The sequence below is a fragment of the Osmia bicornis genome, chromosome 16 (assembly GCF_907164935.1).
Source record: "Osmia bicornis bicornis chromosome 16, iOsmBic2.1, whole genome shotgun sequence".
Lineage (NCBI taxonomy): Eukaryota > Metazoa > Arthropoda > Insecta > Hymenoptera > Megachilidae > Osmia > Osmia bicornis.
This window is the reverse complement of record NC_060231.1, coordinates 6,114,167-6,127,466: the sequence shown is the minus strand read 5'-3', so window position 1 is coordinate 6,127,466 and position 13,300 is coordinate 6,114,167. Positions and strand designations below refer to the sequence as shown.

The following is a 13,300-nucleotide window of genomic DNA, read 5'->3' as shown; positions in this document are numbered from 1 at the left end:
ACCCGAGTTCTGAGACACCCTATATATAGCAGATATCTGCGCAAGTAGTGTGTACCGTAGGGGTGAAACTTAAAGGGAGGGGCTTCACGAAAATGGCTGTTATGCACGGGGTAGGACGTCTAGAAAAGAGCAAGTGACGGTTTATCCCTGTCTTCCTCACTGACCGATTGACATTATTTGACGACGATTCGCACGGTTATCTAATCGATAGCTATTATGTCGCGGCTAAGAAGTAATCTTCCTGCTCTTCTTCATCCACCACCGGATCTACGGCAAATAATTCGCTTCGGTAAAAGGTAAACTTGTTCTCGATACTTGATATTTTAACGCGCTGTAAACGAATAAATCGGATTTAATTAAATTCCGTAAATGTACAAGAAAATAGAACCACCGAGAAACAGCGTCGAGGGAAAATATAAAATAAATAAAAAAAATTAATTTTGCCAAACGCACGATTATTAAATGTGATACTGTTTGTATCAATATACTAAGAAATATGAAATATTATTTTTGTAATTTTGTAAATAATTCTAGATCAGAACCTTCCATGGACGATGCAAGGGAAAGGAGTTAAATAAATGAAGAGGAGAAATAGAGAAACCATAAAGATGTTTGGCTTCCCCTGTAAATTCATATTTCTTTTCTTATCGGCAATTTTATTTTGCTCTGTGGCTTCATGCTCTGCAGACGCAGCTAGATCTGCGAGAGCTGTCAAAGGAAGATTAAGAACATCTTACAATGCATGGCGCGTGGTGCTATGTTTGTCTCAGTCTCAAGGATCGCTTAAGAGAGACGTACAAAAAGCATGGGAGAAAGCAAGGTTGGAGTCGTCTCATGCAGACATGAACGTATCCTACATAGAGGCACCGCCAAAGACAGACTTACTCCCTAACCCTTTATCGTTATTGAATAAATTTTGTGGGGAAATTAAAGGCGGTAAAACAGTGTTGAGCCTGATCATTGGGGGAGGATCAGCAGCCAGGTTCCTTGTTACAGCTGCAGCTTCTCTAAACATTCCAGCTTTATGGCTACCATTTACACATGAAGATTTTCTTAGACAGGTTTGTTCACTCACGCTCTGGCTATAATAATATAGCAGCTAACTAGTGAAAAATCCTATCTTGCAGGGAAATCTTGGAAAGTATGAAAGTCGTATAGGCTCGAGTACAAAGGAAGTAGGAGCAGCTGCTGCCGCTTTGATGCACAGAGCAAACTGGCATGCCTTTACTCTTCTGATAGACACCACTTTGCTTCCATTGACTCATCTTTTGCACGCGAATCAGACGAGCCTAACGCCTAGAAAAATTATACACCTTCCAACGAACGATAAGACGTTGAAAATGAGGCTGAGGCGAGTCGCCGAGGAAGGGGGAAGCGGGGGGGTTATAGTGATGGGTTGCGACTTGAACAACGCGCGAAAGATACTCGGTGTCGCTGGGAAATACGAAATGCTCGAGGGAAGATTTCTGTGGCTCTGGTTAGATCTGAAAGCGGAACTAAGACCTAACGAGCCGAACGTAATCAGTTCTCATATTCTGCACAGCTCAAGGTCGTCGATTGCAACGAACGAAAATCCAGCTCCCGTTGAGAGCATAAGCCGAACCGCGAACCTCGTGCCTGAGAGCCAGTTATCGTTGAACGCTTTGCCGAGCCTGGCCAACGACATACATCGACTACAAGAATACAGATGGCAGAACGAGAAATCTGCTGTCGGCAAACAGGACGACAAAGGTTTTAATTTCGACGACGACGAAGAGATTAGGCTAATGAACAAAGACTTAAACTCGAAGGACTTTATGCCGGTCGGTATGCTCGCGTTAAGGCCGTCCGGCATCAAATTAATGGGCAGCGACACGATATTATCCAGAATGATAAGGGAGACTTCACAAGCATTGGACGAAACGTTTGTGGAAGTTAAATCGAAAGTAAATTACATGTCGGAGGCTCATTTGGACGATAATTTTGTACCGGAATGTTTTCCAGAGAGGAACTTCAAATTCTTGAACAGCGAGATTAGGAGGAACGTGTCGAAAATCCTCGCGCAGAAATTGAGGAAGGCTGTGAGCCAGATTTCCAAAGACAAGGCTAAATTTCATTTGTTGAACTTGCAGGCTATACGTTTCTCTGGGAATAAGACTCAATTGAGGTTTGTTTCAGCAATGTTCCACTTTGGATCCTGAAAAATAAACATCTGAATTCTTTCAGGTGGACCAAAGTGGGAACTGTTAAAGGTGGAAAGGAGGTTCACTTGGATACCATAATCTGGCCAGGAGGTGGAATCGTGCCAGCTTATCTGGAGCAAGGTGGCGAGAAAATTGGGATGCCCATGTATCGCATCGTCACAGCATTGGCATCGCCATTTACCATGGTGACGAGCCTGCAGGAAGGTCTCTGCCTGAGAGGACTCTTCTGTCGCCAGGGCGATACCGTGATGTGCTGTTACGGTTTAAGCATGGACCTGATGTCCCTGGTGTCCCGTGAATTAGGATTCCGTTATGATTTGTACCTGGTGAAGGATGGTCTTTTCGGCAAGAGAAACGGTAGAACCGGTACATGGAATGGGATAATGGGGGAGCTAGTTTCTGGTCGCGCCCAGTTGGCTTTCGCACCTTTGAGCGTCTCTGCCCGCAGAGCCGAGGTTGTAGATTTCACTACACCTTACTTCTTCAGCGGAGTTAGCTTCCTCACCGCGCCAAAGCCGAATTATGAAATACCACTGTTCGCGTTCCTCTTTCCGTTCAGTACGGAGCTATGGATCGCTGTCTTCACGTCCCTGAACTTTACTGCCATAGCGGTAGCTCTGTACGAATGGTTCAGCCCGTTCGGCTTGAATCCATGGGGCAGACAACGAAGCAAGAACTTCTCTATAGCATCTGCTTTGTGGGTGATGTGGGGCCTCCTATGCGGGCACCTGGTCGCCTTCAAAGCGCCAAAATCATGGCCTAACAAGTTTCTAATCAACATTTGGGGAGGTTTCTCGGTTATTTTCGTGGCATCCTACACGGCCAACATAGCCGCCCTGATAGCCGGTCTTTTCTTTCATTCCGCGGGAAGCAATTACGACAAAAGCGTGAGTGTGCCTACGAATATACCGTTGAACTGAACTCGGTGTAGTAATAAACCGGACGGTATTACAGTTACTGTTACAGAAAGTTGGCGCGCCAAGAGCATCGGCGGCTGAATACTATGTACAGAAAGCGAATCCAGATTTATGGCCCCACATGGCACGTTATTCGCTGTCGAACGTCGCCGAGGGTGTCGAGAGATTAAGGAACGGCAGTTTAGATATACTTATAGCAGACACACCTATTTTGGATTATTATCGAGCGACAGACGATGGCTGCCGTTTGCAGAAGATCGGAGACACCATTAACGAGGATACCTATGCTGTTGCGCTCACAAAGGGGCATCCCTTGAAAGAAAGTATATCCAAAGTGATTGCCAATTATACGAGTACAGGATTGCTCGACATTTTGCAAGAAAAATGGTAAATTATATTTTAAATTTCTAGTTCCACAAGTCTATAGTTCATAGTAACATGAAATGCAAAGAACATAATCCTAATCCTTCATTTTATTTCATAATTTCCCTCATTTTTATAAATAAGATGCATTTTGCATCTCATTGTCTCGAGGGCGGAGTACCCTAGGGACATTCCCTGGCATCCCTGCCAATCCTTTTTCGCGCCTTTTTGTTGCTATTCCTGCAATACTTTTATAGTTTTTCTCCATTTTCTATACTTAAAAATTCCAGTGTTTTATTATTAACTTTATTATTATGCTCCATTTCTTTTTTTCTTAGGTACGGTGGTTTACCCTGTATTCGAGGAAGAAAAGGCATGGACGCAGGTTTGATGCACGAGCAAAGGGGTCAGCCTAGACCGTTGGGGGTGGCATCGGTGGCCGGTGTATTTTGTCTGCTCGGGATGGGTGTGGTGCTTGGCACCATCATATTAGCCGGGGAGCACTTGTTTTACAAATACACGTTGCCCAGGCTGAGACACAGGCCGGAGGATTCTATATGGCGCAGCCGTAACGTGATGTTCTTCTCGCAGAAACTGTACAGATTCATTAACTGCGTGGAGCTAGTTTCCCCGCATCACGCGGCCAGGGAGCTGGTTCACACGGTGCGACAGGGACAGATCGCATCCCTCTTCCAGAAAAGCGTGAAACGAGTAAGTACATTTTTGTTTCTGCCATCTGTAAAACCGTTCCTCGCATATCTGCAAGGTGTCCATGTTCCAGAAGGAACACGAACAGCGTCGCAGACGCAAAAGTAAAGCGCAGTTCTTTGAAATGATTCAGGAGATACGAAGGTAGGCGCTAGAGGTCAGAAATCTTCCAGCTAGCATCACCGCGGTTGTAACCAACGAGTTAATCGTTTCAATCCCACAGAGTCCAACAAGAGGACAGGATAGATACGGTTTTCGAGGCGAGTGAGAGGATGACAACGTTCAAGAAAGAAGAGAAAGCAGTGAAAGAAAGAGAGAGGAGCAGGAGCAAGAGTCCTCTGATGCCCCGAAGTCCTAAGAGATCAGAGAAAAGCAGGAGCTCGACGAACTTGTCGAGTTCCAGGCTTGGCCTGTCACCCATCAGTCTGGAGGCACCGATGAAGCCCAGGGAGTTCACTTTGAGCAGCACCAATCTCAGGGCGAGGAGTCCATTGGAGACGGTGGGTCGACGATTGAGCCACGGTGACGGTGGATCGCCTCCTCCTCGCCTCGGATCGCACTTCGGCGGCAGTGCAACGTTGCGACCGTTCGCCACGGCGAGGAACGACACAGCTGCGAGTGGTACCGCGGCTACGTTGAAGGCCGAGTCGAGCGTAGGTGGAGCGCCAACGCCTAGATACGCCCGTAGCCCTGCAAAACGAGGCCAGTCGTTCCCGGTGTTCGCCACGCTGAGGCCTCCCCATTCATCTGGCTATCAAATATCCAAGAGTCCTCTCCTCTCTCCGAACGAGTTAACATCTACCATCGGGAGAAAGTTGTCCCGCGAATGGGGCTCCGGTACCGTGGACCTGGCCAGATCCACGGAAACCGTTGCCAAAGGCTCGACTTACACGCTCAGCCAAGAGATGACGTTGTCCCTGGAACGTCCGACCCACGAGAAGATCCGGGACGACCCGTTGCCGGTTAAGAAACCCATACGACGAGCGAGGAGTCACGAGAACAGGGAGACCGGTAAGCTGATGGCCGATCTACCATCGCCAAGACTCGCCGCCCAACCGGTGGTCGGTGGCCGGTCGGTAAGCGAACGAACGAAAAAGCAATTAGAGTCAGAGTTGAAAGCTATTTTAAGTGCCAGAGCTCATCATCGCGACCTCCATCCTCCTTGATAGACGTATACGCCAATATTTAGAAGAGTTCTTGAAAGCAGCAAGCTTTGAGGATCGTTGCCTCTGAGGGGCTTTGATTGATTTAAGCAATATCAGATTTATAGGTCAATTTGTAGAGGAATCCGAGAAATTATAACTAAACCAAAAAAAAAAAAGAAAAAAAGAAAAAAAACACAGATAGACACAGTGTCTCTGGGGGGCGGGGGGGTGTAATAAACTAAGAAAAAAAAAAACAGAAAAAGGAAAAAAATGTGTGCGAGAGAGAGAGAGAGAAATTCTAATGGAGAGAAGCGAAATCTCTTTGTCTGTTCATGTTGTTATGTACATTGATAATATGATAGAGTATGTTGATTGAAAAAAAAAAAGATAAAAAGAAATGCAAAAAAAGTGCTATAAACTTTAGTAGAGAAGATGTCTTAAAATACGTAGTACTTAAACGAATACTAAAATATTTTTCTTGTTGGCATTTTAACTCTACATTAAACCGTCAGTCTGGGTGGGTCTCTCCTCGTTATAAATGATACTGATAGACACCCGTCTATACACTGCCGTATTTCTCAACTTCTTTTTTCATCCTTCATAAACGTGAGGGTAAATGCTTCACGAAAATTGGTCCTTTAGTTGTTCATCGAAGATAGGAGGATTAACAAGTTGTACATACTATATGTCACGTAAGTCCATAACTGACATAAGACGCGCAGGTGTTGGAAGATGGTGGGGGAACGCGGCGAGTTCTCCGCCAATCGCTTTCCACTTCGCTGGGAGCATAGCCAATCAGAGCGACGATGCGCAGAAGAGAACGAAAACTGGTCTTCTCGGAGTTATGGACTCTTGTGGCATCAAGTAGATGACTCAAAACGAGATGAAAGGATACTGCGAATGTTGAGAAACGCTGAGCTACAGAGTTCCGCGTACTGCCGTATACTTTGACAATTCTTGTGATCGCGAACGGAGAGACTCGCTCAAAGAACTCTCGGCGTAGAATGACCACTTACTGCGAAACACATAATCGTACGATTATCTCATGCCCATTGAAAAACAAAAAAAATAAGGGAGATCATTAGAGGCGGACGAAATTTCGATCATTTCTTTTGTACCGATCGCCAGCAGATTCAATCAGCAAACATGTAAAATCATTGCTCAGAGTGATTATTGTTGAAGATTCCAATCAGTAATGGAACATTGTTATTCCATTAAAAAGAAAAAAAATCCTGTAACCTTTCATCCGAATGTGATAGGCGAAATTTATTCAGGAATTGTAGAAGCATTGGGAGACATCATCGGAATTGAATCCACCATTCCTTTCTTTTTTCTTTTGTTCTCTTCCTTCGGATTAGAATGAAACGAAACGAAAGCAGCTATTTGATGCTACTATATTCGACCTAGATTATTAGAACGAATGCGTGGGACTAAATTAATGAAAAATAATTGATGAGCGAGGCCTTAGGAGTAGTCGATCCGCCCAATTCTTTACTTGTATATATAGCGTTATTGTATTAAAGAGCAATTTGCTATATTACAATTATAATTATACGTATAGAGATAGAGATTTAGTTTCATAGTTTTCTCGTTTAGGCACTGTACTTTGAATCATTATGAAATTCTTGAAAGTCTTAAAGTGTACAGACTCTCATGAATAATATCTTATTATCCTCAAACGAACTGGTTCGAGGCTATACTTGAACAAAACTTCCATGATTCAATCAAATTGTTCGCTGATACATTTGTAAGTATTTTCATTTGACTGCACGATAATACATGGCTACTACCATTGAAAGTGTCCTGGATAATTGCATTGTTTTGTTAGTTTCATCATTTACAGATCATCATTTTCTTGAACAAGCACCTTGTACATGTAATGATAAAAATGTTGCTTTACAAACAACAAAGATGATTTCGGTACTTTCCTTTGAAGTGAGAAGCGTGACTGGCTTGGTTAGTTAAAATATTACTGGATAACAAATATATATTGCAATTGATTCAGGAGATAATCAAAATACAAATAATATAGGGGGCCAGTTTAGAGTCACCCTAAGCCTAATTAAATCAAAGATAGACGTATTGAATTAATTATAGTTGTAATATTCTTTGATAAAGCGGGTTCTGCCAGTAATTTGGTTCAGTAGTGATCTTATGTTCTCTTCCTGAATTCGTTCCAGAATGTATAAACAAAAACCTGTCTTTTGAAAGTCCTTGTACGTATGTGTCTTCTACTCTAGATACCTGAAAAGGCATTATTGCACTGAATTAAAGGTCGAGCCCCCTACTTCATTGTGCGCCAACAAGAACCTGTACAGTTGGAACATTGTATGGAAAGATCAGAGCAAAGATCTGTACTCTATCCTCACTGATAAATTGAACAGAAAAATTACTGCACACAATTATTTTGTTATTAACTATGAAAACATAGAAACACAAGATCGGCCTATCTACTATAAGGGAAAAAAAAGAACTGTACTCTATCCTTTGTTCTTGATTACTGAATATTTTCAGTGCTCTCTTCTTTCCATTTGATAAATCAATATCGTGAAGTGTTCTCATTTACAATTTTGAAAAAAGGCAAACGCTATTCATAAAATTCATGGAATAGAAAGCAAGAGATCACAGTTAATAGAAATTAGAAGCTAATGTTACTGCTTAACAAATCTAACATAAACTTTTGCACTTTAGTTTTTAGAAATAACTCTAAATATTAGTACTTAAAGTATCATTAGCATCGTATTAGCCTTAATATATTAATTCCATGTCTAATGGCAATAAGATTATTCTACACTACAAAACACTGCCATAATTTCAACTATTGTTACATTGATTTTCAAAATCCTGCCAAATAATATTGTTGTCGTATTAAAATCTCATCGTGTATCACGGAAGTGTATTCCTTCAATTTTCAAAATTTATCAGCAAAAGTTGAATAAAAAAAGTGTCAAACTTCTTGTTATTTAGGTTTACGATAAAAACTTTCATTCGTTACTCTATTATGAGAACATTTCTAAGTAAGATAATGAATATATGGAATATTAACAAATAAGAAACTATAATAATCAATATTTATCTTAAAAACAAAAAGCAAAGGAACTTGTTCATTGAATTCTATGCATAAACTTTTATCGATTTGCAGAGCAAGGTTCCTGATATCTGTGAAATTTATTTTTTCAATGACCACTACTATGGAACTTCTTGTATCATGGAAATCTGACATTAAATTTCTCTGCATAGAATACAATGCCAAAGATGTTCCAAATTACGTAACGAGTCTCCTTTATTTTACTATTACAATTAAGAATGAAAAGTGTTTCATATTGTATCTCTTAGTTCTCACTGATATGTGTGAAGTTCATTTAATTAGTTACCTAACAATGTAACTTTTAATTTAGTAAATGATAGAATTGAAATTATACATTAAAGTTGAAAAATTCGTGTTCAGTAGCTTTTTATGTTGTCGCAACTAAGCACGATACGAACAACTTTAATGAAATAAATAACTGTTGTAGATCCTACGGTAGAGGAAAATACATATAACTAATTAATTATCATGAAATTCTGTTATTACGGTGACTTGTTGGCGTACGGTATTAGGCTAGGTTCCTCGTAACCTACCTCGTCTCTCTTGTTACGCCTACTATTATACTGTTATTGTTGAAAACTCCATATTAATAAAAAATAAATATATTGTCTCAAAATAATCATGTTTTTTCATTATCCTGCAGTTCCTCCAAGTAAATTGTTAACATTGTAGCACTTCGGCCATTAATCTCCATTATCATACATCTGCCGCAGTTTACCAGAGTCCATAAGTCCATAACTGCGAAAAGACCAGTTTTCGTTCTTTGCGCATCTCCAGTACGCAGCTTCGCCCTGATTGGCGATACTCCCAAGCGAAGTGGAAAGCGATTGGCGGAGAGCTCGCTGCGTTCCCCCACCATCTTCCAATCTGCGCGTCGCAGTTATGGACTCTGGTGAACTGCGGTGTATATATATGTATACACCGTTATCGTGTATTCATTAAATAAATGACAAGATTAAAATACTTAAAACAAATATTACTTTACAATATAATAAATACACCTCTATAACAGTAAAAACCTATTTTAAATATATTTACAGTATAAATACATAATAAGAAATGTTATATATTATTATTAATACATCGAAAAAACTGAATACATCAATGCTTAAAATCCTTCACCGAGTTTGCTACATCATCCTTTCTTGCATATTTACATTGCTTTAATAGATTTTTTCTCAGATAATGACGAGCAGACTCCATATACAATGCATATATATATGCACGTGGCAAACTGTGCAGTCTATACAATGCACTATTCGATCTTCACGGAAAGATGTGATTTTTGAAAAAAAAAAAAAAAAAAATCATCATCATCTGAAACCAATGGTTCAAAAGTGCACAAAGCGTTCTCAAAGCTAGAGAAGGAATGCTACGTGGATAAAGCTACGTGCTTCGTCAAGCCAGGCACAAGCGACAGAATTGCAAGTCATTCACGTCATTTACGATCACGAGTGCTGTTTCACTGTCGGACTTTCGCTTGTGTTTGTTTCGCGCGCGATTCGTGATAACCGAAAAAGTATTTCTCACCGATCGTTTCGGCAGGGCACAAGTCACGATTATACAGTGACATGTAAATATATACATTGATTCTACATTAATTATCGTTCCTATAAGCTCGATCTTCTATCCGCTCGTCTACTTATTTCATTTTTTCTTTTTTTCCTTTTCTTTTTAGTTCGTTTCGTATATACAAATACACAACTGGCGTTATATCGGGCATAGGCGGAATACACGTTCTTCATTCACAAGATCGAGAATAGTATAGATGAATTCCTTGTCAGTTTTTAAAAATTTACTAGCGTCGAGCTGTACGCATAATATAACGCATCGAGAATAGTCTATAACGGTGTGATAGTGACGAAACGATTTATCAAATGTTTCAATCAGACAAAGGGAAAACTGTCAGTGTTTTAAGATCACGTAAAAGCACGTGCGTATGTTAATTTGTGCATTTGACGTGGCTAACGTTCTGTTAACATCGTATTTATCGAGGGACAGGCCCGGGGATATACTTGTCCAATCCCTGCGTCATCGTGCAACATCAATGAATTAGTCGTCAATTATATCTTGTATGAATTATGATTGTTCAGTTGCACCTTCTTTCCCCATCTTACTTCGGTTGATGTACAAAAAATCATCGAGCAACGAATTTTCTGTATAATTTATACTCTTCTGTATATTTTGGCGACTTTTCAATCACACAGGTAAGTACATATTTCCATCACAGTGTTTACAGCCTTTTAAATAATTATAATCATTTCTAACTATTTCACAGTTCACTTTAATGGATGAAGAAGATTGTTTTATAAAAAAAGAAGCTCCAGGTAGCTTCAAGTCTGAAAATGTTGCATCCAATTCATCGTTCATGACAGACGACAAGGGCTTAGAATTCACGGAGAAACATGGAGACCTGGGTGACATGACATTTCGTATGGCCAATTACATTAAAGATGTTATGAAAATGATGTTCATAATGCGTAGCCATCATATGCTCACCGATGTTGTACTGGAAGTAGGCTCTGAATTGTTCTACGCGCACAAAGTTATTTTAGCCGCAGCTAGTCCGTATTTTAAGGTAATTTATACGGAGTAGTAATTTATATACTTAAACGTGTAAACAAGAAATAGACAAGGATACAATTTATAATGTTATAGGCAATGTTCACAGGAGGTTTGAAAGAGTCTGAAATGACCAGAGTAAAACTTCAAGGTGTCTCTCCGACAAGTATGGCGCGTCTCCTGTACTTTATGTATACAGGTCAAGTAAGAGTTACAGAGATCACAGTGTGTTCGCTTTTATCGGCAGCCACCATGTTCCAGGTAGATAAAAATAAAACAACCATGTCTAAAAATATCCCTGTTACAACATTCTACATTTATTCTTATTGTAATGTAGGTTAGTAATGTGATTGATGCGTGTTGTGTTTTCTTGGAAAGACAGTTAGATCCAACGAATGCTATTGGAATTGCAAATTTTGCCGAACAACACGGCTGTCAGAGTTTGTATCAAAAAGCGAATCAGTTTATTGTTCAACATTTTAGTCAAATATGTCAAGAGGAAGAGTTTCTACAGTTATCAGCGATACAGTTGATAACGCTAGTGAGAAAGGATGAGCTGAATGTTCAGGAAGAGAGAGAAGTTTACAACGCTGTGTTAAAGTGGGTCAAGTACAATGAAGAAGCGAGAGGGCCTAAAATGGAGCACATACTGCACGCAGTTAGATGCCAGTATCTTACGCCGAACTTTTTACGAGAACAAATGAAGAATTGCGACGTTTTGAAGAAAGTACCTGCGTGCCGAGAATACTTGGCACAAATCTTTAAGGATTTAACCCTTCATAAGAAACCGATTGTTAAAGAAAGAACACCCAATACGCGAAGAGTGATATATATAGCGGGTGGTTTCTTGAAACATTCTTTAGACGTTTTAGAGGGTTACAATGTGGATGAAAAAACTTGGACCCAACACGCGAAACTAATCGTTCCTAGGTCCGGTTTGGGCGGAGCGTTCTTAAAGGGTATGTTTTACGCAGTCGGTGGAAGAAATAATTCACCAGAAAAAACGTAAGCATATTTAAAATTCAAATGTTCGAGTGTTAAGCGAAAAAAATTAAAGATTCTTTATGACAATTTCATCAGATACGACAGTGATTGGGTAGACAGATATAATCCAGTGATGGATCAATGGAGAACTTGTAGCCCAATGTCCATGCCAAGACATCGGGTAGGAGTGGCTGTGATGGATGGTTTGTTATATGCTGTCGGTGGTAGCGCAGGTGCAGAATATCACAATAGCGTTGAATGTTACGATCCAGAGCACGATGCGTGGAGCAACGTAAAACCGATGCACATCAAGAGGTTAGGGGTTGGAGTAGCGGTAGTTAATAGGTAAAAAAATAAACATCATATTAGGTGTATAAATTAATTCGGTGCCTTTTTATTGTTATCGATATCATATTCTCGCGCCATTTTTCAAATTCACTAAAGCGCGGGAAATTATTCGAATTTAAAATAGTAACTAAGAATTAATTTGTACACCCAATATTACGAATAAAGATTTCAATGCAAAATAATATATCATTTATGTGAATTTTAATAACAGATTATTGTACGCCATTGGTGGCTTTGATGGAGTGGATCGACTCAACTCGGTGGAATGTTACCATCCTGAAAACGACGAATGGACAATGGTTTCATCTATGAAGTGCAGTCGTTCAGGAGCTGGAGTCGCTAACCTTGGACAGTACATATATGTTGTAGGAGGATACGATGGAACTAGACAATTGAATTCTGTTGAGAGATACGACACGGAGAAAGATACGTGGGAATTTGTTAGTAGCGTTACTATTGCTCGTAGCGCGCTCAGTGTTACAGTACTAGATGGAAAATTGTACGCGATGGGTAAGCACCATTTGAAAATACAGATCCAACCATTGAGCATATAATTATAGTAATTCGTTGTTGCTTAATATTTTTAGGAGGGTACGATGGTGAACACTTTTTAAGTATTGTAGAAATTTATGATCCTGCTAAAGATACATGGGAACAGGGTGTTGCCATGACTTCAGGGAGATCAGGTCATGCGAGTGCAGTGTCTTATCATCAGTGTCCTATACACTGTGATCATTTAGATCACAATATATCGTTAGAAAAGCCACCATCGTGATACGTGTAATTATTGAAACCATTGATTCAGCTATTTGTACGAATAGCTGGATTACAAACTTTAGCCTAGGAAGATTAATATTAAAAGAAGAAATAAAATAATGAAATCAATTGTTGAAGCAATAAACGAATTATCGATTATTGCAGACTGATATATCTTTCACTCTGTGGAAATGAGTCAAATTCCTAAGGTTGTAAATGCGTTTTTACACAGTTTCTCAATATTCT

General features: G+C 40.1%; 2 protein-coding genes and 1 long non-coding RNA gene across 5 annotated transcripts; 2 read left to right on the top strand and 1 right to left on the bottom strand.

Moving 5' to 3' along the window:
• The first annotated feature begins 47 nt into the window (after positions 1-47).
• Positions 48-6,376, top strand: LOC114876643. Of its 2 annotated transcripts, none has more exons than XM_029188370.2 (8): positions 48-296; positions 535-1,061; positions 1,128-2,146; positions 2,206-3,070; positions 3,138-3,487; positions 3,802-4,174; positions 4,248-4,315; positions 4,395-6,376. In XM_029188370.2, exons 2-8 carry the CDS (start codon positions 579-581, stop codon positions 5,335-5,337), a joined length of 4,101 nt encoding a protein of 1,366 aa, XP_029044203.1. In that variant the 5' UTR covers positions 48-296; positions 535-578; the 3' UTR covers positions 5,338-6,376. The 2 variants fall into 2 exon arrangements, with proteins under 2 accessions (XP_029044203.1, XP_029044202.1); XM_029188369.2 differs by having other exon boundaries at positions 4,245-4,315.
• A 790-nt stretch (positions 6,377-7,166) lies between these two features.
• On the bottom strand, positions 7,167-9,175 carry LOC114876644. Its single transcript, XR_003789431.2, has 2 exons — positions 8,938-9,175; positions 7,167-8,834 (listed from the first exon to the last, which is right to left on the bottom strand). It is a non-coding gene; the product is annotated as an uncharacterized LOC114876644 (long non-coding RNA).
• A 328-nt stretch (positions 9,176-9,503) lies between these two features.
• On the top strand, positions 9,504-13,213 carry LOC114876647 (kelch-like ECH-associated protein 1). 2 transcript variants are annotated; one of them, XM_029188378.2, is made up of 7 exons: positions 9,504-10,611; positions 10,683-10,982; positions 11,063-11,227; positions 11,304-11,971; positions 12,047-12,295; positions 12,510-12,808; positions 12,886-13,213. In XM_029188378.2, exons 2-7 carry the CDS (start codon positions 10,692-10,694, stop codon positions 13,071-13,073), a joined length of 1,860 nt encoding a protein of 619 aa, XP_029044211.1. In that variant the 5' UTR covers positions 9,504-10,611; positions 10,683-10,691; the 3' UTR covers positions 13,074-13,213. The 2 variants fall into 2 exon arrangements, with proteins under 2 accessions (XP_029044211.1, XP_029044212.1); XM_029188379.2 differs by lacking the exon at positions 9,504-10,611 and having other exon boundaries at positions 10,891-10,982; positions 11,076-11,227.
• The last annotated feature ends 87 nt before the right edge of the window (positions 13,214-13,300 follow it).

Excerpts from the sequence above, each read along its gene's own strand:
- LOC114876643 (XM_029188369.2), top strand. The coding sequence starts at position 579 with ATGAAGAGGAGAAATAGAGAAACCATAAAGATGTTTGGCTTCCCCTGT. Across the intron at positions 2,147-2,205 it reads GGGAATAAGACTCAATTGAG|GTGGACCAAAGTGGGAACTG; the intron begins GTTTGTTTCAGC and ends GAATTCTTTCAG. Across the intron at positions 3,071-3,137 it reads GAAGCAATTACGACAAAAGC|TTACTGTTACAGAAAGTTGG; the intron begins GTGAGTGTGCCT and ends ACGGTATTACAG.
- LOC114876647 (XM_029188378.2), top strand. The coding sequence starts at position 10,692 with ATGGATGAAGAAGATTGTTTTATAAAAAAAGAAGCTCCAGGTAGCTTC. Across the intron at positions 11,972-12,046 it reads AATAATTCACCAGAAAAAAC|ATACGACAGTGATTGGGTAG; the intron begins GTAAGCATATTT and ends CAATTTCATCAG. Across the intron at positions 12,809-12,885 it reads TGGAAAATTGTACGCGATGG|GAGGGTACGATGGTGAACAC; the intron begins GTAAGCACCATT and ends TAATATTTTTAG.